Genomic DNA, 25,133 nt, shown 5'->3' on the forward strand with positions numbered 1-25,133 from the left:
CCATTTGTTAAGCGTGTGAATGACGGCGATGATAATACACAAGGCAAAAGTGTGCAATGAGAACGCTGTTCATCCTTTAGGCATGTCATTCTATGCCATGTAGTTTGTACTGACTGCAGTGTGAATGCATCCGCGTGAATATCCTACGCTCAGAGCTAGTGAGCGCTCATGTGAGAGGAGGTGTATGGGTCCAACAAACACAGGACTTTCAACCAGGAGACTGGTGTTCAAGAACAGTGTTTTGTTTTCTAAGCTATGTTAGTGACGTTTGTGACGTGTTTTCCGTACTCATGTTACGTTGTTTCCGTACGTATTGTACTTACATTATCTACCTATTATAAGCCCAACCATGACATTTTTCTAAAACCTAACTAAGTGGTTTTGTTGTCCCCTGCTGCTACTGCACCTCTATACATGTGTGTAATACTCACGCCTTGACGAGGCAAAATACGACACTGACACGCTATCCTCTGGTAGGCATGCGGGTCTATTACACACTTTGGCGTGTTATCAGGTTGTAATAGCACTAACGTAGCATTACCTAACCAAGCCAAGCAGCATCATTCGCTGCACTATTTTGTGGGGTTACAGGTTAGAAAAGAAATCCACTGTTTAGTATTCTGGATACTAATATATCAGTGTTCAGTGCAATGTAGCGTTAGCGTCTCTGTCCTGATTTGGGAAAGTTGACACTCCAACCATCATGCAGTGGTTTGCACTGTCGCCTCACAACAAGAGGCGGTTCAGACCCGGCTTGGGGCCCTTCTGTGGAGTTTGCATGTTTCTACCTGTGTTAGCGTGGGTTTTCTCCGGGTTCTCCGGTTTCCTCCCACAGTCCAAATACATACAGGTTAATTGTTGATTCTAGGTTGCCCGTAGGTGTGAATGTGAGTGTGAATGGTTTTCTGTATGTGTCAGCCCTGTGATAGTCTGGCGACCTGTCCATGGGTGTACTCCGCCTTCGCCCAATGTCAGCTGGGATCGGCTCCAGCGCCCCCTCGACCCTGAATAGGATAAGCGGTTACAGATAATGGATGGATGGATGAATGGACACTCCAACAACCCAAGCCAAATACTTATCTGTAATAGGGTTACATTTGTCAAACACACTAATTAGTTCTAATCCTCAAAGCCTTTTCTCTTGCGACGTTAAAAGTAAAATTTACGGAAGATATGAAAAATAAGGCATAAATCATAACATGCAGTTGCTCAGTTAAAATATGTCAATGTTGGAAATGTATGTTTTTTCCTATAGGCAAAGGATTCACGCAGAGCTTCTGTATGTCAGAACTAAATGACTGATCTTAAATGTACCCTTATTAAACTGAACTGTACAGTATATAAGACTAGGGCTAACTAGCTCTAACCTGCATTACAAAATAATGCAGCGCCTTTATTTCCATATCTTCTGTATGCATCATAAATTGACAAAGATGCTAACTTTTTGCCTGGGACGTGCAGCTTTAGCCTCGATCTTTCTGCATTATATCATGCATATACTGTAGCCATCAAGTGCTTACTTAAGACCATTTAATAGAGTTGTTTCAAAAGGAGTCAGCTGGACACAGGTTTCAACCAGCCCAAATGGTCTATTAAAAACCTGCAAAACAGTTTAAAAAGTCATTGTTTATGTAAATGTGTCTCCGTCACGTCCCCTACAAAAGTCTTTGACGGCAATGTCACAAAGGCACTGCTACGCCCCTCAGGTACCTTGTAAATTATTCACTTAATTGAGACACTGTAGTAGTTCTCTGTGCTGCTCTGACCCAGTAAGAAGTCTCACACAAGTCCTTGAAATCTTTTTTTTTTCCCAAGTACACGTTATATTCCTGCCTGTGAAACCATCCCCTCGCTGCTTATTGCTGTTCAGAACGCGTGTATGTGCTGGCATAATAACACGCCGACAAGAACTCCAAGGTCGGAGTCTGCTAAGACTCGACACAGAGCGGGATTCACCAAAATAGACCTGCCTTTCCGTCAGGTGACCTGCGGAATATCAACCCCGTCTCAGAGTACAAATTTAAGCCCAATCTTATTTCATACCTGTCAGCCTGATGGACGCGTAATAATGAGAAAATGTGAACAAATCAGTGTTTTCTTAAGCAAACTGGCCGCAGCGATACGAGTGGAGCCAGTTTAAGGTTTGAGTTAATGACAGGCGTTTCAGATGGGAGAGCTTGGCATTGATAGATGAGTGCAATTGAGGTACAGTGTGGGCTAATTAGTGGAAGAAGATGATGCACTTGGTTGGTCCTAATGTCATCACAGACGCTGGGCGTAACCTGTCAGTCATTATTAGTACTGACCTTGACATCTGGTCATAGGAAATCTCACTAACCATGTCTCCACAGCTTTTCTCACTACCACTACCCTTCTTCTGTCTGTGGACTTTCTATTTTTACAGTGTGTTTGTCACTTCTTCATCCATTTCCCCTCTCAAGAGCCCATGATGTACCATTAACGTCCTCCATTACTGTCACTCATTGTTTTAACCTTCAATTACACATGATGCGGCAGGTTCATAATGTACTGTCATTGAGGATTCATGGACACTTTCCCCTTAATTCTCCTTTATTTCTCTCCTCCTCCTCATCCTCCTCCTCCTTGTGTGCTTTCTATCTCTCCTCTTCCTCTCCTCCTCCTCCTCCTCCTCTCGGGCCAATCAGGCCACACCTCCATGGCAACCGTCAGTGAGTGTAAAACATCCACAGATGGTGCTGAGTAGAGCGAGCAGCAGGCACACTACGAGATCAAGTGTGGGAGAGTGTGTTTGTTTGTGTGTCTGAGAGAGAGAGACAGATACAGAGGGACTCATTGGATAACCACTGTATTGTGTGAAGCCATCCAGGGTATTTCTCTAGTAACAGAGACGGAGAGTAAGAGCGTGTTTTGCTCAGAGGAGTTGCAGGAAAAGTCTGAAGAGAAGGAGTGAGTGTTGGAGGAAGGAAAAAAAAGAGAGACCCCCACCCTCCACCCTCCACCCTCCCCAGAAAGCAGGAGGTAAACCGCCGGTAAGCAAATATTAATGACCTGACAACAAAAAAGCACACAACCTCAAGACAGCCTTACCCAGGAGCCGTGCAAAAGAGGACACATACACACCCACACACACGCAAGACGAGCCCCCCTCCTCACTCATGATCATCGCTCCCGCCACACGCAGACACAAGGGCCACGCTGACACAGCCAGAGGAGAGTGGGAGAGAGAAGAGGACGCTCGCCCCGTCGCAGGACTTTGTCAAAGTAAAAGTCTTCCTTGGATTGTTTTTTTTTTGTTTTTTTTAACCCTGAAGCCAGAGTCCTCCTCGTTTGCTGACCTGTCCAAAACCACCCCACCCACCCGCCTCCTCCCAGGAGCAAAGATGAGCTGCAGGAAAAGATGCAAGCGGGAGATCTTCAAGTTTGCACAGTACATGTACAGACTTGTCACAGGCCAGCTCAACGACGGTAAGGATCCTGGTGCACTTTTTGAGAGGCTCCCTCATGTGTTTTCCATTTGCGGTGATTCTCTTAAATCTGCAGAGATTTTTTTGGTCTTATCTTCTTGGCAAACTTCTCCACTTGAGTCACATTTTGGATAATTAGCTCATTCCAAAGTTAACAGTTGAGACACGGGGACTGTGTTAGGACACCTTCATACCATCACTGCCTCACAGTATTTAGGTTGTGTGTGTACATACTCTGCATCATAATTTGTTTAAGTGTGCGTGCATGTGTAAGTGTGTAAGGAAACAAGGACGGAGGCAAAGGTGAAATCATTAAAATGGAGAAAAAAAAGATCAAACAGCTGTGCAATCTTTAGCTGTTAAAATAATTTTTTTATGTATTTAAGCATTTCAACTCATTGGGTCTGTCAGCTCAGTCTTGCACTCTATCTAGTCTTCTAGCACCTTAAATATTTTGACCATCGTAGAGTTCAGATTTTTGTTAAAAACTGTATCATAACAAACACAACAGTGATGTGGAGCGGTATGCTGATGTCGAATCTTTCTGAACTCATCCCCAGAAGCAGAAATTGTTGCATACTTCGTACGCACACAGCATTATTCATCACTATTGCTGTACCTGTATCATGCTGCAAAGCGTAATAGATTTCGGTTTCCCTTTTGTTCCGCGCGCACACACACACACACACACACCCCAAGAGCTTTTCTAATAAGACCAATAGACTCAATGGTATTAACAAGATTAAATCTCGGATTATAGTGGATTACCAGCAGATTACTCCACAAGGAGTTCAATACAGGATAAAGGTTAGCAGCAGTATCATACACTGATATCTGGCACATATGCATCAAACGGATGCTAAGGATTATTTACACATGTCATTAAGACCGTAAGACCTTTTTTTTATACTACAGATGATGTGAGTACACTTGCATCAAACAATTTACACCCTTTGCCTTCCATGGCTCTTGTTTGGTTCTTGCATTAACTGAGCTTCACTGTCAAGTAAGTCGTTGAATGTCACGCAGCATGGGTGAGAACGTGGTAAGCACCAGAGAGGTGCTACATGAACATGTTAATGAATTCTAACATGCTTCAGTACACGTGAGACTTGCAGTATTTTTTTTTAGCAGTGGCTCCCTCCTAATTGTTGTATGTATTGGGACTTTTCACATACAGTACAGTATATTTCCATACAGCCATGGCCTACTTTCTACAGTCTCCTTGACCTTAGAAACAGAGAGAACAAGTGGGGAGGATGGGAGGCAGCTATAGAAAGGGGCTGCCCTATTAACGATGTAGATCATTCCAATAAATATAGACATGTGGGAGATGCCAAGCATGGAGAAACCCGTCTATTATATCTGTCCAAAGGAGTACGCTGTTGGTTTCCATAGCTACCAGCAGGTCGTTTAGGTCACATTGTAATACCATGATGAATATAGTATATTCAGTTGTAATTTCCTTTAGTGTCCTCATAGGTTCAGTTGAAAATGTGGCATTGCTTTGTACTGCGCTGTAGGCTACAGTGTTTCTTTGGGTGCAAAATTGTGGTCTTTAGTGTCAGTGTCAGAACGAATTAATTATTGATCATGTTAAATACAAGGCAGGACATATTTCCCTGTGGACTAAGCTCAGCTACTGTACGTGTGCTGAGTTAGTGAAACGTTCTTTTTTTTTATTGATCTCATTGTCCGAAGAGTTTGGTTGCTATTTTATGAACCTCAGGACAAACAAGACTCAGAGTATATGGCTGGACCGAGTGTGGTCAGTCTGTGAATTTGTGACTACATTGGCACACAGATAGTTAGTGTTCAAGTCTATAATGCTAAATCCAGCGGTACACGTCCACCAGGTGCGGCGAGGACACTAGGGGACGCGCCACTCAACTGGCCGTTCAAGCGGTGACGTACCCTATCGTGGAATGCACCTGATTGACATTTTTTTCTGTTTGAAAAGGCAAGCAAGAAAAACAATGGATCAGTCTGCTCATAAACTTCCTGTTATTCCGTCTAAACAATCCACCCGAAATCTACTTCTGAAAATATTTTAAATGAGAAATAGGCTGTGCCACGGCTGAAGCTCGTTTCTTTTTTCGAACAAGATCGCCTAGTTTCACAGCTTTCACAGCTTTCACATAAAGTTGAGATTTTTCAACTTTTTGCAAATAATGACACCCTCCACCTCAACGCAACACTCCCATCATGCACTGCTTCTCCTGCTTTCTATAGGAAATTAATGGAAGGCAAGGGTCTGGTGGAAAAGCGCCGATAGAGGAGCACTCGCACCGGTGAGTGGAACCGCTGACACACCTCCGTAAAAACGTAAACAAAGGACTGTTCCCACCTTTTCATTTTGAAAGAGCAACGGCCAATGAGGAAACTCCAACACTCGGCCGACCAATCGTGTAACTTCATCACTTAGTCAGTCACTCAGTGACAGACTTTTGCGTTTATAAGCCCTCTGCGGTCCAACCAAAAACAAAAAACCTTGAACCGGCAGTACTGTAGTCTACTTTCCATCTTTGGAAACCACAAGATGATATTTGCAAAAGCCACGTTGGTTAGACCACCAGCCCATCAGCTATTAGTATATCAAGCAAACAATGATGTTGGTTTGGGACACATCGTACAACTACAACCGTTGTGAGAAAGACATTACACGTATACAATTCCGAAACCCATTATCAGTCATTCATTAGACACTTTCTGCCCGAGTGGATCCATTTCTCTATAAACACATGCTATTAACTTCTCTTACAGAGCCTGTGCTGCAGATTAATATAAATGGAGTTTGACCACAGCGAAGCTGGCTCTCCAATATTTGGGTGACCAGGGCAATGATAGATGGAGTCAGTTAGCAGACCATGGGATTTTAATTGAGATGTTCATTGCCCTAGAACAGCCTCAGTCATTGCTTCATTGATCATTTGCCAAGGCCAGCAAGAACACATAGTGTAAGGTAGAGGGTAATGTGCATGATGTAACAGAACGGGCCTGTGCAGATTGAGCTGTATATCACATCTATAATGTCATGAATGCTTTTGTCTACACGGGCTTTTTCTCAATATAGATATAAGGACAAGAAATATGTTAAAGGTCATAAAGGTGATCACATTATCCTTATATACACAGCAATATGTCTAGCACGGATGTGAAGTTAGTATTCATTTGATGTCGTCAGTGAGCACAGGAAACCATCTATTGTTACAGCAACAGTTTTAGAGATACGGCGGAGACTATAGGCCACCATTTGTATTCATGCCACCAGTGCTGCCCAGCAGGCCTTGAATTTTCCAGCTGTAGGGGGAAAAAAAAGAGGGGAAACAAATCACAGATGCACATTCTTCCATGCAGGTTATAAATCCAAACAGCGGTGTCAGCACATATTCAATACATTGGAAAAACAGGAACTTATTTGTTGCTCACACCAGGGGAAATCTTCATCTATTCCAACGCTTACAGCACAGCCTCTGTGACAGACGAGCAGGGAGAGCTACCAGTCCACCAGCGTATCCATCAGGATCATTTAGACGTCCTAAAGCTTGGGTGATTTATGCTGCTAACTTCGAAGTGACACGTTTTCAATGGCCATTCTTTATGTAGTCAGTACCCTCGGTTGTGCAGTGAACACTTCTTTTCCACCTCTATGCAACTGGTTTGCATTGTAGTACACCATTTGTTCTGGATCAGAGCAATACGTTTTGGAATCTGTCACCACATCTCCGCTGATTGCTTCTTCCCCGAGTGTTTGGCTGCGAGGCGTCTCAGCTTCTGTAATGCATCATCCTTTTTTTCTCGTCAGGACAGGCTCTCATGCTCCAAGCATATCGTAAGACGTCACAACGCATACCCTCTCGACCCCCTGCACTCACTCATTTATAAAAAGACTGGTCAAAAATTTGCTTGGCTCGACTTTTCTTGGTGCCATCAAAGCTTTGATGAGTCTCTGAGCATTTGAACCTGCTTGTATTGATTTCAAGCAGTTTGATTCAGCTTGTCAATGCAGTAGTTTTCCCCCAGTAATGAATATTTCCTTTGGCCGTGTTCGTCGTAATGGAACAATGCGGAACGACTGTAATGTCTCTGAGCATTCAAGTTATTATATATCGGTTGCGCAGGGATGCGGTAAATGCCAAATGAGCATTTCTTTCTCCACTCTCAAGATGTTTCATTTTGATTGCTAAATCAACTAAATGGAATGTTTTTGTTTGTTTTTCAAAAATACAAATGATGTCGGTTTACCACTAGTATCTGTTTCTGGGCTTTTTTATTTTTCCAGTTCAGTTACATTATCTGAAAATGCATCCCTCAGTTAGACTGACAGCTTAGTGAGACAGCTTGTGTGGGTCAGGACTGCAGTGGCAACAGAGCAAGCAGACAGACGCCTACATCCTTTCTTTTTTTGCCAGTTTTCTCCAGCTTTTCTTCAGCACTCAATCATCCTAGAGATGTTCTTGTCCCAGCTTGTCCTGGGTAAGCCCCGGGTCTACTTCCGAAACAGTACGGTTCAACCCCAATAGGACTTTCCTCAAATGGTTCCTGTCTGCAGGAGCGTTGGCTTGAGTTCAAGGTCCTTTGAGACAATGTAGTCCGAAAACGAGGAGTAATATCTGTCTGAGAAATTATTTTCGAAATAAACCTTTTCATCTACTGATGAGATATTTATGTTGAATTATTGAAAACGCTTCTGTAGTTCTACAGTAATTATAAGTTGAAAGAGGGTCTTATCTGGCGCCAAAGAAACCAAAATCAATGAACATAAAATGTACTGCTGCAAGGAAAAAACTAAGTCTGTTCTTTGTGAGTTAAGATGTGGAGGAACTCGTCCAATCCACGGCCGCGAGACAATGCTGTGAAAAACACACGGTGACTTTTCAGGCGTGCACTAGGAAGCACATGTGTGGGGGGCCTGCCCAATGACGCGAGGACCCGTCTTTGTTTCCCTCTCTTTGGTTTCCTGACGGCTATTAGCAGGTCATGTTCCACCTGTCCCATGAGGACAGCACGTTCAAAGCCCATAATCCCTGACCAAACACTGAATATTTGATACCCACGGGCAGGTTGGGTTGGCATCAAGTCTGTGCAACGGTGTCCCCAGTCTGAATGGCAAGAGAAGAGTCGCTATTTAACACTGCTTGTTTTCACTGTATCGGCTGTGGTTTAGAGTAGACGGTGTAGTGTATAGTGTAGAGTGTGCAGGGCTGGTGATAAAATATTACATTTATTATAAGCTAGTTTTTGAAGTCCATAGCTGCTTTGCTAATCGAGAATTAACCAACAGCCTTTGTGCCACTTTTCTAATAATTTGCTAAAATTTACGGACCTTTGCCACCTCTGCAGAGCTCATAGAAATATGAATGTGAAAATAAAAATGGCCAGGGGCTCATCCAGTGTTTCATTAAAATTGTTTGTTCTGCAGCTGGTTTATAGCTTTTTTCTTAAATTTAACACAATATCCAAAAGCACAGAGGTTGTATACTTCCCGTAGCAGAACATTTCTCCCATGATGTTTGGACAGGCAACAATAACAGATGGCTTACCGTGTTGCATAATGTTTCCTTTCACACCCAGTGAACTAACATGGCATCTGCTTGATTCACCTGACAAACATCAAACTTCAGACCGAGATACACACAGATGTCGACGTTCATACAGTGCAAGACATGCTTGCTTACTTATTGCTTACAATCCTGTGATGTGTTTCGCTCCTCATATAGAAAATCATCCACTTGTTATTTAAGCATTGTGTATACTGTATATTAGGGCTGTCAATCGAATAAGATATTTAATCGAGATTAATCGCATGATTGTCCATAGTCAATTAAGTTAATATTGTCCAGAAACCCTCACAGGTACTGCATTTATCATAAAGAATATACTCAAATCATAACATGGCAAACTGCAGCCCAACAGGCAACAACAGTGTGTCAGTGTGCTGACTTGACTATTACTTGCCCCAAACTGCATGTGATTATCATAAAGTGGGCATGTCTGTAAAGGGGAGACTCGTAGGTACCCATAGAACCCATTTTTATTCACATATCTTGAGGTCAGAGGTCAAGGGACCCCTTTGAAAATGGCCATGCCAGTTTTTCCTGCCAGCGTTATTTAACCTCCTTCAAGACATGGTTGGTTCCAGTTGATTCCTTAGGTTTTATAGTTTCCTATGATGTCAGTATCTTCCATTTTTGCTTTAAAACTGAGCTCGCTACAACCTCCGAAATCGCAAGTTGGATTAATGTGTTAAAGAAATTAGTGGCGTTAAAACAAATTTGCATTAACCCATTATTATCGCATTAACTTTGACAGCCCTATATATCCTTTCTATCTTCTATCCATCTATCTGATCTGGATGTACTGAAAACTTTGACAACACATTTTAGGTACGTTCTGTGTATCATTTAGTATTGGATCACGTTAGATTCACAAATATGTGAGAGGAAACTAATGACGACCCACACTGTGTTGTTTCTGTCTCTACAGAGTAAGAACACACTAATATACAGTAGCTTAACAAGATGTCTTGCACTGACTTGAAGAAACCGATTAGGATGTTGTCGGGATCCAGAACATAGAAAGCATCTCTGCCAAACCTCTTACATAATGGAAAAAACAAGAACACGTATCAGTGTCATCTGGTAACGGCTTTCTTTTAACCTTTCACCGTGACCCCGCTCCCGAGGTTCACTGCCTTTGGCAGGGGCAGAAAGAAGACATTTGACTGTGATATCTGTATCCATATCAGCTTCCTGGCAGGCCCAGCTCACCGTCTCATTGTTTCACAGCATCCCAGCCTTCTTCTGGTTTCTGGTTTCTGCTGCTGTGTTGCCGTCCAACACCAGAGCAGCACAGATTCTTTGGCTCATAGGGTCAGTACACACAGTGCTTGGCTACATTGCGAGCATTATCGGAACACGCTGTCGATGTCATACAGTAGCTAAACCCCAGGCTGGTCCACTCAAAATCCCCCTTTGCCTGACTGAAAAGTAGAGATGTTTATCGGCAAGAATCTGGTGATAAGATACATGTTCTGATAAAGGTTACGATTCAATATATTGTGATTTTTTGTTTTTTTTAAATCCAATTTTAGGAAAGCTGTCATAGTATAAAGAATATACCACCATAAAATCGAAGTAAAACATGTTCACTTTTTTTTATGAAATCAGAACAGTGGGATCTGCATTTGTATTTATCACAGTCCCTGTAACATCCAACATCATAGCACTACTTTTTGATAAATTACAACACTGCTATCTATCGATTGGGGGTTTAAACACAACATAATACATACTGCTTTTGAGAATCGATGTAGTATCACAAAACATAATAACATGATAGTCAAGTGTATTGACATTTTCTTACACACTTACTGAAAAGGAGTGACAGGCTGTAAAGGCTTGTTGAAGTACTGCAAGACAATCTGTGCCCAGTGTTATGTAAAAGAGACCAGGAAGAGTGTGCTCACTGTAGTGGAAAATGAATGTCACCATGTGGTTCGGTCTACAACTCTTTGTAAAACCAGAGTGAAAATATTATTTGACCTTTCTATTGGTGAGGTCAGGATTGGGAAGTGGTTGCACATGAATTATGTGTGAATTATATTAGGTTAAACTAGAGACACCAGCTGCGATGCCAAATTGGGCCAGGGACATAAAGTGTGTGGGGGGGCTTCCTCACTTCCTACCCCCCTACTGCTGGCGCCCTTGCTCGGACCACACCCATCTTTGAACTCATCCTTCATTTTGATCTCACCTACGCACCTTTAAAGTTTTGTGACGCCAAATCAGGACAGTGGCGTAACATGGAGGATTGAATGACCCTTTCGCCCCCCTTGCTTGGACCATGGCCATTTTTTAACTCAACCTTCATTTTGATCTCAACTACACACCTGTAAAGATTCATGAGTGCATCTTGCACGGTTGCAACTCTATCGCGGTGACAAAATCTGTCCACAGACAGATATAGAAACACAGACTAACAAGGTGAAAACAACACCAGCATCGCTGTCTCATCTGGTAATAAGCCCTGGATCCCTTCGTCATTCATCAAGTCCCCATGTCAATGCAGTCATTTAATCACCTTTGTTGCCGTGGTTGCAGAGGGATACCTCAGTCATTCACCATCCCTGCAGTTCCGTAACTTATTAATTACTAGATGTAAAATGAATCATTAGGTAATGATGAGCTTGTCATAGAAATGTCACGCGCATAGATTGAAAGTGATTTAAAGCTTTGTATGTCGGGGGGACTCTAGTCCGAATTTTAGTGTATTATACGCCCTCAAATTTTCAGTCCAACTGACTATTACTGAGATGAATGTGTTTGAACCCAATTAAAGGGACATTTGAGTGCTTTAGATGTGAGATTCAACGGGTACACTGACACATTAGCAAAAGTAGTTGTGGTTTTTGTGCTTTTAATCGATCGCCTCCATGTCCCCGCCACAACAGCCACCAATCTCTTTAAATTGCCCGGATTTGATTTCCCCTCATTTTTTTTCTATATTTGCATTCTACATTGGCCTGTGGTCATCCCGTGCCACTCCATTTAAATCCACCCTCGCCAGCCCATGTAATCAGATTTCCCATTTGTGCTAATGTTTGTAAACGATTGTCTTTCTGAGTGGAAAGAATGGCAAGGGTTATTTTTAGTTTGGCGAGCACGGTTGAGTTACAAAGCTTGCTGTGTACGAAGCATTACTGTGTTGAATGCGGCAGGAAATTCGCCTCCGTGGGTTGGTACCAGTGGAAAAAAAAACAACAAAAGAGTAGTTGGTACACTGTTTTCATGATTAAGCAACAAAAAAAAAGAGGCAAGCTTAGTGGACCAAAGCTTAACTGCGCAAAAGAACTGCCTAAACCACTGTGTGCCCTTAAAGATCGCAGACCATTAAGAGGAGCCTTAATTTGTTTGGTTTGGGTTTTTCTTTGCTCTTAGTTGTTATCACCTCAGAGAATTGTTCTATTAACCCAGTGCTTTTGCTATCTGCTCTCCCTCAAGTGATCATTACCATTGTTTCCTCAAATTAAAAAGTACGCCAACCCCCCCCACTCCCTCTGCTGTCACCCTATCCTCCCTTGCTCTCTCTCTGTCCATATTATCCTGCTTCCAGCTTTACGTCCCCCTTTCTCCTCTCCTACTCAACTTTATCTCCTCGGTCACACTTTGTAATCGCCTAATTTCCCGTTGAGGCTCTTTGTTCCAAATGCTGCCTATTGTCAGTTGCCCTGGCTGTGTTTTTACAAAAAAAGTGAACCCACTGTCCCAGACACTCTGCAAAACGAGAGCCAATGTCCTCTCCATGCTCTGTTAGCTGGCAATTACTGGGACTGCAACCCTGCTCCTGCTCCCCGCCAACAAAAGGAGCATAAGCACACCTTTGAGGGTCTGAGTGGAGCTGTAAACAGGAGGACCTTACTTTCATTACTACACTCTTAGATAATCACATGTGTCACCATGCAAGAATCATGCACAACCCATGTTTTTAGTTGGTAACGTCCAAGAAAGTGCTGACAGAAAAAAGCTCTCGTGTTGAACTCATCATGTTTTATTGAGAGACTTTTCTCGCTGCAGTCCAGCAGGAATCTGGGCTTTATTTTTTTCCTTTATCATATTTCATTTCCCTCAGGCGCTGTGTGGATCCACTGATGAAAAAGGACTGTTTCTCAAACGGTTTCCATGTCTTCTTTGATTGGTTCGAGATTGAAATTTCAAACAGATCATTCTCCCTCACGGAAAGCGGAGGTTCGCGCGAAATGTCAAACGGTTGAATAAACTGAGGCAATGAAAGGCTGAATGTAAATGACAACCTGTTCCTGCAAACTGAACTTTTTGGTTTGGAGTAATGTGTTGGCACGTTTTCTGTGTGACTCAGGACCAAATTTGTGGTCAGGATGGGATGTTTTAAATCCAGAAAGGGCTGTTGCTGTTCAGTGCTTTTCAGCAGTTTTGGACAAGTATTAATACTCTTACACAAAACCTGTTTTTTCTGCGGGCCAAGTTAATGAAGTCCACTTTGTCAGGAAAACAAAATGTGTGTGTGAGCATTGTATATCAAGGCAGGTAGTATAAACAGTGTTTTGCTTCTTAATTACACCCTGTTAGGTTCTGTCACTGTGGAGCAGGTTTATTTCTCACACAGGCGTCTCATTGAATAAGAGTCTACAAGTCTCCAAAGAGCTGAAACGGAGAGCATGCTTACACACACATACACTTTCACACACACACGCTGTATATACAGTCCCATGGAGAGTGTAGAGCTGTTGGATATATCACACTATTGGCATCTGAGGCACTGCAGTGTAAAAAAGCTGCAGTATGGCATCAGTATTGCATGTCCATTGTCAAAAAGGTAGATTTCAATCAGATTCTATTGCACTATCATACATTTCCTTGTTGTATTTTTCCACTCTGGGATGAATTATGAACACTATAATCACATATTTTGCACATGATTCCGATATAATTTGAGTCACCGATATGGTCTTTGCAGGGTGCGGTGGATAAAGTGCGTTTGTGTGACCAGAATGTTGCTGCCCATCCTCAGCACTCAATCCATATATAAGCTCCAAGTCAAGGACACTACAACCTAGCCACTCAGTACAGCCCGGTCCGTGGGAGTCATGGCCAAGAGATTAAGCCCAGATACATTTCTCCCATCAACTCCCCACACCTCTGTTGTAAACTGGTGTAATCAGTCACTCTCGCCGGCGCAGCTCGTCACGGACAGCCATGCAGAAAATGGAGCTCAATCTCCATCGTTCTGCACACAGATCCACACTTGGCCCCATTACTTACCTGGCTAACTCTGTGTTAACAGCGGGCAGGTGTAAACAAGAGGGATCTTGCCTGTCTAACATCACTGTTACTTAGAGCATAACGGAGGAGCTCCGAATGCCTCCATTAAAAGGCACAAATGAATCAGTGAGCAGTAGCGAGCCTAATGTTTTAACTGTCGTCTGTTTCATTAGTACTTGTAAGGTGGGTGTAGTGTCGGTATTTTAGCATGTATATGTACATGTATGTGTCTCTGAATCAGAGAGCACTGAGTTAACACTTTATGTTCTTCTTCAAATAACAGATTAAGGTGGGGCAGACGCAGTATTCATATTCCGACATTGTCTAACTATATATGGCTTAGTCCTGAGCTGTACTTTTATTTTGATAGGTGTCAGTGTGTCTTGACCATTGTGAGAATTAACCCATAAACAGTTTTCCCTTTTTTTCAGCCTTTAAAGGTGCTAAATTTGATATCCAGAGCATTAATATAGCAGCAAACAAGTGTTTGCTATGTAAAGATATAGAGGAGTAATGGCTACCTGAGCAGAGAGTGAAGTCGCTTTCCCTCTGTGTGTGTGTTGTAATCCGAGCTTCTCCTTGCTTTGTTGACATAACCGAGCCGGCCGCGCATGCTTTTAGTGCATGTGAGCGTGCCCCACTGGCTAGCACACGGTAGCTACTCCGCACTGCTAACTGATAACCCGTCCAACGCAAATACACTGAATCCTACATTCCCCATAATGCAACTAAATACAGTAGAATCTTTGATTAGATTCTCCCTGCTTTATATATGTCCTCATTTTTACAAATCCATGCACCAAGCTTATAGTGTAGGTTTTCTGTCTAATATTTCAAGTCCCAAGCATAACTCAAGGTAACCTTGGTGATATCACTGTGACATCATCAGGGTTATTTCCTCAGACTTAACAAAGCTCCCCCAGAGACACAGAAGACATTCTACAACTGTTTTCCCAGGCTGAGCGGGTCGTTTTTGTCTTAGTAATAAGATTTCTTTAGTCAATTAGTCATTTTTTATGCTTTTTTTCATGCTGAATAACTGATTTCCAAGAATCGTATGAGCACCATCTCTGGTAAACACAAAAGTTAAAGTGGTGCTTTTGTGGGATTCTTTGTCGAATAATCGATCAGTTGCTTTAATCAACAGATCTGTGAAACTGAGTTTCTCCACAAAGTCCTATGTGTGTTAGTACACTAAGAATTTCTTGAGTTGAGGACAGCCCTACTGAGTATTAACCGTGACAAATAAAATTTCTATGGTGGAGGTTGAGCAGTGCTTGGCTGCACAGCATGAGTTTATACTGACTAGCTCAAGGGATGTTTTCATCGGACACCCTGTTCTTTAACCTCTTTTTACTGAATGCTCCTCTGTGAGAGAGCTTCTAAAAGCCACATTTCTGTTACTGTATCTCTTTTTTTTTAGTTGAACTACTTCATTTTCCTCCATTTCTTTTACTTGTTTTGAAAGGAAATAAACCATTTGATTGAGAGCGGTGATTTATAAATCCTACTATATCCAGTTACACCCCTCAAAATCAGCATTTGCATGCTTCTAATCATCAAATGCTGGACAGGTGTCCCTCCCCTGCATGCCTCTCTGAATGATCTCAGCTTGAATAATTGAATTATATTCCAAACAGACATTTTTTCCATCAATCGGACATCTAGTAGATTGATCTGACCTTGAAATAATAATGCCACACATGTTGCATCTTGAGTCATGATTTTGTCTATAAAGTCTTGAATCTGTGTGGGGTTAGACGGGATGATAAACTTAAAATCTTTGTAAAGTTCAGAAACCAAAATTAGATCATTTAGCTGATTTACGACATTATGGACCACCAGTAGTGCTATTTTGCTACAATTTGAGCAAAACTTGCACAGCCCTTACAGATCACATTGTGGAACAGGTAGGACAGGATGCTGCTGAGCTGTTTCCTTTAGGAATGACACTGCAAAATACCCACGAACAGATTAAATGGTTGCAGCTCAATGTGTGAATGCAGCAAAAAGTAGAGGAGATGATGTATGACACACCGGGCAACAGAGCATCCTCCCGAGGAAGCAAGGTGTCATTTACAATTTCTCTTCAGTCTCCTGCATTTTCCACGCACCGCCGAAACCGTCGCAAATTCAATTTAAATGCAAAGCAACAGAGGAAAAGGTATTTGTGTTTGTCATTTACAGTACTTCTGCCTCGGCAATCACTGAGCCTCGCCAATACGGCTAAGGCCTTTCTCCTTGTGGGCAGCGCTCCACAGATCACACTGACCATCCGTTCGCCTCTGGAAGGGCTGCTTGATGTATTAGATTTGTACCTAATAAGGATGGATCACCCTTTTGCGCTTGTCCCTCCCTTCAGGTTCTTCGCCCTATTTTTCCTCCTGCTGTCGTTTTTTTTTTTTTTTCTCTTCTGTAATTTGGCTGTGCCCCCAAAGGAAATCTTTCTTTTCCTCTGATCTGTTATTCTGTTTTAACTGATTGTAATGTATCTTATGGGAACAGATCTACATCTAGTTATCGTCCAGATAATGGGTTGGTTGGTTTCAATGACGGCGTAAATTCGATAGTTGGATTAGAATTGATTTAACCCTCTTAGACCCAGAATAGACCCGTTTTTGTCTTTTTTAGGGGGCTACAGGGGGTCTTTAGGGGGAGATAGCAGGTCAACAGTAGATACCACATAGAAGTGGTGTACATCACCTGAAAGCTGGGAACCTGAAGATTAATTTGAGATGCAGCTCAGCACTGTGTGTCAAGTTCTAGTCATAAATCAGAAATAAACATGAATGAATGAATGAATGAATTAAAATAAATTGTGAAGATGTATAAGGGCTAAGAACATTATGATAGTAGTATATGATGGCCGTCCCCATGCTCTTGTTTGTCTAATAAGTTGTTGCAGCAATTTTTGTGTTGATGCCATTTGTTACACATATTTTGGTGCAAAATTTAACAATTTTTTACCACTCGAATTGATAAAAAATGATCAATAATCACTCAAATACCACATTAAGACACCAAGACATTGAGGAATACCATAGAAGAAGCCATGCTGTGATTTGGTATCAAAAACATTTGACATTTGGAGAATTCAGCAAGAATTTCATTTTTCGGTGAGCACTTCTGTTCTGGAAACTGCTCAGAAAACCCCCTTATATTCAATCTAGCTAGGAAAGGGTTAGGTCTCTAGTTTGTGGTTGTATAATTTCGTGAGGCTGTGATTATCCTAGAGGTCACCACAGGTCATTTTATACAGTGCTGTCAAGTTTCAAAAAATGGTCTCACTACAAAGAAATGGCTACTATGGAGACTAACATCATCACACATGAATACAATTGGGCTATTCGGATCCACGAGAGTCTCAGCTTTACAGTGATATGCAATTCTAAGACTGTTTAGGGACCCCAGTATGCACAAATATTCAAACACATCATTTTAGAATAGGTGAAAATAACATTTATACTGCATTCAAAAAAATGGCATGGTTTTTGTCCTAAACTGCATGTGATTATCATAAAGTGGGCATGTCTGTAAAGGGGAGACTCGTGGGTACCCATAGAACCCATTTTCATTCACATATCTTGAGGTCAGAGGTCAAGGGACCCCTTTGAAAATGGCCATGCCAGTTTTTCCGTGCCAAAATTTAGCCAACTCTACCTGCTACAGCCTCTGAAAGACCATAAAGTTGGTCAGGATCGAGGGTCTCAGGAGGTTAATTGGTCACATGCTATTACCATAACAATTTCTATAACCCATATTTTGAAGGGGAGACTCATTTGGATGCAGAGCCACATGTTTCCAGCCCAACAACAGAAGGGCAAAGGCAAGTGTTTGTGATGTATTTTGTATCTCTCATTGGCAGTTAAAGTATTGTTGTTGAGAATGTTGCCAGCCTGCTTTAAACGGGTCACGTCAGGCCAGACCCTGGTCTTTCAGGTCTGATAGCCCGAGAACACGGCAAACGGGTAGATATTTGTGGCTTATTCTGTGACAATAACTGCATCGGAGTCTTGCTGTCGTGTTACCGGGCATTCAGACCAAAAATATATAAAAAAATAATCTTCACTTATCGATGAGACAATGAAGTGCAATCCAGGAAGGCCAGTTTGAGTAATAGATCCTTGAGCTTAACACTGCACAGCAGTTTATAATACCATGATGAAGGATTTTACAACTCATTAAAGTTATCGCAGCAGCAGGATGTTCATTAAAACAAAGCACATGGAACATACACAGCAAAAATAGTGTAGTTAGTAGCAGCTGTGTTCTTTTTTGCTTGACTCTCCTTTCATTCAGCCTGGGGATTCCTGTCTTGTAGTGTACAGTTGTAATCTCTTACAAACAATAAAAACAGCTTCCTGTTTGTGGGGAAAGAAAAAAAAAAGTGTAATCTGAGCTTTGCTAGGGTAAATAGAGTGGAGTCAGTGGAGCGGAGATGGAAACGCTGAGGGAGTAAATAGAGATGCAGACAAAGCAATATTTGCTTCCTGTATTTCCATTCTTGTCCTTTGTGAAATGTATCACTTGATGCCAGGGAATGAGCCAGAAAACCAATTCTCTGAGGTGGCAGTTTCACTGGAGAAGCCAGCCATTCCTCCATGCCAAGACAAGAAGGAAAGTAACCAAAAAAAATGCTTTTAATTAATTTGTAGTTATTTAAACTGCATCTCTTGACAATTTCAAGAGAAAAACAAATATGGAAATATCCATATTTAATGAGAACAACACCTTAATACAGCCACAGTAAGAATATTTATTTTGTCATGCACACTCATGATGTGGATCAAAGGAATTCAAGAGATACAATCTTAAATATATTGTGAAGCTTTGACAGAGAGAGAGGCTCATCTTCTGCAGACACATAGGAATAAATAAATAAATGAGCAAGGTCACATTACATTTCCAGATCTGTGTGGTCGATGCTGTGATGCGCCATTTGCAGTTCATCATTCAAATGAAAAATATGTCTTAAGTGTCCCCATCTTGAGATTAAACTGTTTATCTACTGAGGCAGAAGAGAAGTTTGAACTCAGACTTCTGCCTCTGTGAAATTCAGAGCTTTTGGCGTAAACAGGCCACCACTCAAAATGACAAGTCCAATGAAATATCGCCTATATTGTCCTATGTGTTCTGTTTGCCCGTACATGGTATGAAAAGAGTCAAATCCGGAAGAGGACTTTTGCAGACTTTTTCCTACCACAAACTTTACATTGTGCTCATTTGGATACATATGCATATTTGGGAATACATAGGCAGCAGCTCTACACCAGTGAACAACCAGAAGAGTGGTAGAATTTGAACTGGAAGCTTAAAAATAAAAACAAATCCACAATTGTCCACAAAACAATGTTTGTAGCATTTCTGGGAAGTTTGCCTGATCCGCTTATTTTCATCTGCAGTCTGTAAAAGTGAAATTCCGCTGACTTTCACAAGTCCCACATTTTCCCAAATTCCATCTTTTCACACAGCAGTCAGCAAAGGAATCCAAGTGCGATAGTTTAATGGTATCACGTAGCTAATAATGGAGTTTACTTTGTTTTTAGTGAGAAAATAGTATCGTGAAAATGATTATCCTATACCCTGTCGCCACTTGAAATGAATATACTTTAAGTAAATACTAATCTCTTACCTGCTGTTGTCTAAATATCACATTATTGCTTAGGCTTTGCTTGCTCATATTAGTGTTGTAGTACTTGAGAACGGTCTTGGTCCACTTTTTGAAGTTCTCTGTCTCGGAATTGACTGCGTTTTTACTCGATCTTGTCTCGGTCTTGGACAAAGAGGACTCAGGATTTTATTGCAAGACCACAACTGCGTGGATATCACTAAACTGTCTGTTTATAGTCTGATTTATTTGTTAACATCATTGCTGTGATTGGAAAGGCAAATTTCCACACTTAAGATTCACCTCTGCAACGCCTTTTGATTATTTTATTAAGACATTTCTCATGGTACACTTATACATACTCAAATATACAGTATAAATGTGGCGAAAAAAGAAGAGGAATCGTCGTCTGTCTTCTGTGGGTGTTTTTATGGGAATGTGGATCTTCCAGATGCCTGTGGTTTGCGTGTTCCACATTTTATCGTTAGTGTGTCATGCAGTGTGGGACTCACACTGGTCTGGTGTTGGTCTTGCCTCGGTCTCACCCTGCCTTGGTCTCTATCTCAACCGGTTAAAGTCTTGGTCTTGTCTTGGTCTCCAAACACTCTGGTCTTGGTCATGACTTGGTCTTGGTTTGGGTGGTCTTGACTGCAACACTGGCTTATATACAAACTGAATCAAAAAGTGAGGTTCTATGATAACCAAGTTCAAAAATACATTTAATTAGCTTTTCCACCAGAAACAGCGAACCGTTGACCGATTTCATTTACATTTGATAACATTAAGTCCTAGGAAAGAGGGAATAGTCATCGATTAAACTCCATCACACAGCCATTAAGCTGCTTTTTGACAGTTAATGGCTGGTTATATGCATCAGGCTTATACTAGAAGACGAATGAGCTCGATGTTGCTATGCGGTATGATGGAAAATGAATGTCATACAGAGGCCCCTTATGATTAATTGCATAATGTTTGTGGATATTCACCACTGCAAGTTTGCATGTACCCATAGAAGCATGAGCAGATAGATTTCCTGATTGGCCTCACATAAAATAAATATAACCCTTTGGTTTGATCTTTGGAGAGAGGCCGACATGTGGTCCACTGTGTTGTTTGTATGCTGCCATTAAAGAGAAATTTAAAAGACATTTGAATTAGGCTTGAGCAGTGGGATATCAACCAAGCAGCAAATGGGAGCTTTTTTTTTCAAACCAAGTGTATTCCTCATTACTATCACATCACAGCATGTAGTTTAACCCATCTGTCTTTGAGATTACATTTCACCTACTACACAACGCATTATAACTTCCCTTTTTTGAATATAGAACAGCCTGCCGGAGGCAATTCTATAACAAATGTCTAAATTGTATTGTATAGTATTGCATGCATTTATGCATGTGTCTGCTATGTTAGTATCAGCCAAGCTGTAATGATATCAGGATGTATTATACCCATGTCTTATTGTGAAATCCTTAATCGTGTAGGGTAGAATCTCAATTCAATCAAATTAGCATACTTGCCCACGTTTAACTTCTCCCACCTCAGATTGCCCTTTTTTGAATTTTTATTAGAGTTCTGCTTTAACTTTTCATTAGCTTCCTGATTTACAGTCTGTCACTTCGCTCAGGCTGCCTGATGAGCTACGGCTTCATACGTAAAGGGCAAATATTGAGCGCCAGTGTTCTCTCAGTGGCTGCAGCTGAAGCAGTGTACCACTCCACAATGTGCTGATGGAAAGTGCCATCAAAGACAAGGCCCTCTCTGGGAGGCTGATATTGTCTATCATGCAGGGGGTAGTGGTGTGGGGTTTCAGCGTGGTACAGCAGCAGGCTGGATTTCTCTGCCATGTTTCACACTGCTATTGTCTGTGTAATCAGACACTCATGGGTTTTGATAAGGTAGTATCAAAAGGATTAGTCACCAGCAACCGGTTGTTCTTCAATCTCTGTTATTACCTGATTTTATACCGAGCCGCATTCTCCCACCACATAGATTTGGAGCTCAGCAAAGCATTAAATATAATCTGCTGGGATAAGAGTCCCAATTTGAATTTTGCTTATTGCAGTCTCACTTAAATGCCATATCCTGCTTTTAAAGAGTGTGTGTTATATTTCGGAGACACTATTTTTGGATTGTTAAACTGTTGAATCTGTATTAATTGATTTTTTTTTGGCCACTTTGAGGGCAACACAACAAGCTTTAAACACAACATTGATATATTAACACTAAGGGTGTAAAATCACCAGATACAATATTATATTGATTCTTTGGACAACGATAGGATATCACAAAGTCTGCCGGGATACGATTTTGATTCAATTCAATTCAGGGCCCTGTGATCGATATGAGACGATTTCATATGCCCATTTAACACAATCGGTTACATTTATATCAGCTCACAAAAAGCAACTAAAATATGATTTGATAGTTTTATTACTGGGCTCTTCCAGACATTTAAATGAAGAACAATCTCTTAACAGCCCACCTTAAGTGAGCCTGAGCTGAATGCATAACCGAAGCGCCGCTGGCTCGGTTTGAATGTTTAGGAATGAGGTGCTTTTGGATGGAAATGGTTAAACAGACGTGCCATGGGAATTTCAAAATAAAGGCGCATCTTAAACATGATCATATGTATCAATGTTTTCACTTTGCATTGATGATATTGGATCGTTGATCATTCAGTCGGTATATCAATCTGGATCGATGGATCGTTACACCCCTAATTATCACCATATGTAGCTGATATGGCGAAATGTCATGAAGCAACATTCACATTCATCGGAGTAGTGTTAATAACCACCTGGTGAATGTAATTATAATATTTACTCTCCCTTCTGCTCTGTTTTGGTCTCTGCTAACTCCCGAGGGAAAAAACCTAAATCTGTAGCTGCTGTGCTCCGCTATGCTATTGTGTTTGTTTGTTTGTTTGTTGGTGCTGGGCAGGTACAGTGCAGTGGGTTTATCAAAGCTTTTTCATTGAAAACAACTGCCTGATGCAGTTGGAAGTGGGGTTGATGAGAGTGGTAAGTGTGAAGCAGAGTAGAGCTGAGGGGAACTGTAGAATTCTCTGTGGGTTTGTGTACGAGCGACACAATTCTTGTTACATGGTCATTTTTTCTATTGTTTATATAAAAATATTGATTAGTGCAGCTTTGAAGCCAATTGAAATGAACACACCGCCATTACAATATGCATCACACATTACTAAGCTACACATTTCTGATTTCGAAGTGCAAGAGCCGCAAACTTGTGTGCACAAATGTTTCACATGGAAATAGGCAAAACACATGATCCAATAAGTGTTCTGATTAGTGGCAAATGGTATGATGCAAAAATTTACTTTATTAAAATAAATCAATCCTCGTGATTCACCAGACTAAAGGATGCAGAATATGTGTGTCTCACCTTTAGAAAGCGATGGGTGAGAGTAATTAGCTTCCCTTGTGGTGAATTCATCCTTGTAGTTGATACCAGAGGTAGAATATGAACAGCTTTAAATCTGTTCTTTGTCCTGTTCCCTTTAGTTGTTCTCTCTCCCACCTAAACTTCACCATTTCAGTGTGTCTCATCTCTTCTAGTTTCTGTAGCTGGTTTGTGGAAGTGATGGCGCCAAGCTAAATGATAGTACCTCCAGGTTCATGTTTAATGGAGGACCCCATTACACATGAAAAATGTGCCATGTTCTGTAATGGCTGGCTAAATCCAGAGCCCGGGGCAACCGCAGTGAAATTCTCTAAAGAGGAAAGAAACAGTAGAGGTGATGATTTCTCCACTAAAGATGCTACGTGATATTTTGCAGTGAGGTTTTCAGGTGCTGCCACACCGAGGAATACATTCACAACATGTCGGGTTTATTGGAGAAAGATGCCGACGGGATGTGTGAAATTCCATTTAGCCTGATACAGATGAGCTTGTTATAGATTGTTCATGGTGAAGAGCTGATGGCGTGTTATATGAAAGGATAGTATCGGCATATTGAATGATGCTCGCAGGTCAGGAGGTTGAGTTGATTACGAGATTTGTCGGCCAAGTCAAGGTGTTAATCCTATCTGTATCATGGAGAGTAAATAAAGCTTTTGCAGAAGAGGATCTATTGATGTTTGTGTTCATAGTGTTCAAACAAGGACATACACCTTTTAATGGGTTGAACTTCACATTCCCAGCTGCAAAATGAATTTACCTGATGATATAAGAAAAAGAAAAACAGTTTGTTTTTTTATCCCTGTGAAGCAGGGTGAGTCACATCTGAAATACTGCGCTCTAAAGCAGCCAGCTACGCTACAAACTCAAACAAAAGGGGGCCTCATTATCGATCGTCAGCATTGCGGTGCCCAGCAGCACACACAGGAAAACAACACTCACTCTTCAGTGAGCAACGTCGCACAAACGGAAGACGAGGAGGCGATCACAGGGCGATCACATTTCCTGTCAGCCTCCTTCCCGGCCCCACACGGAGTTCTGAGCCCCGGCCCCTCAAGTGACAACCAGACAAATTGGTCTTGAAGAAGCCCAGAGGCAATCAGAGCACACCGCTCGCCCACAATTACTTGTCCTTTAACGAAACGATCAGTGTACTCAGCGAATCTGACCGTTGCAAGCTGGGACACGCTGAAATAGACTCTCTGGTTGGGTTGAGTGAATCTCTGGAATAGTGAAAAAGAGGAAGGTTCAACAGGTAAACTTTTTGATACGAAAAGAAAGTCAGTGCTTTCAGCTTGAAACATCCTCTGGTTAAGTGCATGAAAAGTGCCAGTAAGATTTTATTTCCCCCCCTTTTACTCATTGCCAAAAACTCTAGCAGGGTCTAGCAGTTCCCATTTCAGTCCCTGATGCAAAAAAAAATAAAAGAAAAAAGATACACCCATCACATACATTATGGAAAGCGGATTATCTGAATTTGGGCTGTTAGACAATTAAAGCCCATCATAAATGTATTTTTAGTCCCATAATGACTGACCCAGACAAGAGTAGAAGAACATTACTTTCCTGCAGCTTCGCTATGTAGTCACCTCACGTGCTGCGGCCCTGATTGCCCACCACTGTTTTATAACCCTTGCATGGGTATAACCTATGCTAATACTGATTGCCCCCACTTTGCAAGTCTGATCAGTCAACCATACTGTTATAATGGGCTATCAAAATAAGTGATTAGAATGGCACTGAAAGTTGATTTATATTGATGTTCCTCTGTGTAAACCTATAGCACATGCATGTTTGTTGACCCCTTATTGGATTTTTATGATTTCCCCATATGCAGAGATTTTCTTACCCTGTGTTAAC

The 25,133-nt window shown here is 41.6% G+C and overlaps 1 protein-coding gene across 6 annotated transcripts in view; it reads left to right on the forward strand.

Moving 5' to 3' along the window:
* Positions 1-25,133, forward strand: part of kcnip4a (potassium voltage-gated channel interacting protein 4a) — a 148,208-nt gene that overhangs the window by 41,754 nt on the left and 81,321 nt on the right. Inside the window, exon 1 of one of the 6 annotated variants that reach the window (XM_074624425.1) lies at positions 2,722-3,447. The exons of the other annotated variants lie outside the window; for them this stretch is intronic. Within the exon in view, the coding sequence (XP_074480526.1) occupies positions 3,138-3,447 (310 nt within the window). The 5' untranslated portion in view covers positions 2,722-3,137. Of the gene's footprint in view, positions 1-2,721; positions 3,448-25,133 lie in introns of those variants that run through there. 6 annotated transcript variants of the gene reach the window in all.

The sequence above is a fragment of the Sebastes fasciatus genome, chromosome 22, assembly GCF_043250625.1.
Source record: "Sebastes fasciatus isolate fSebFas1 chromosome 22, fSebFas1.pri, whole genome shotgun sequence".
NCBI classification, from domain to species: Eukaryota; Metazoa; Chordata; class Actinopteri; order Perciformes; family Sebastidae; genus Sebastes; species Sebastes fasciatus.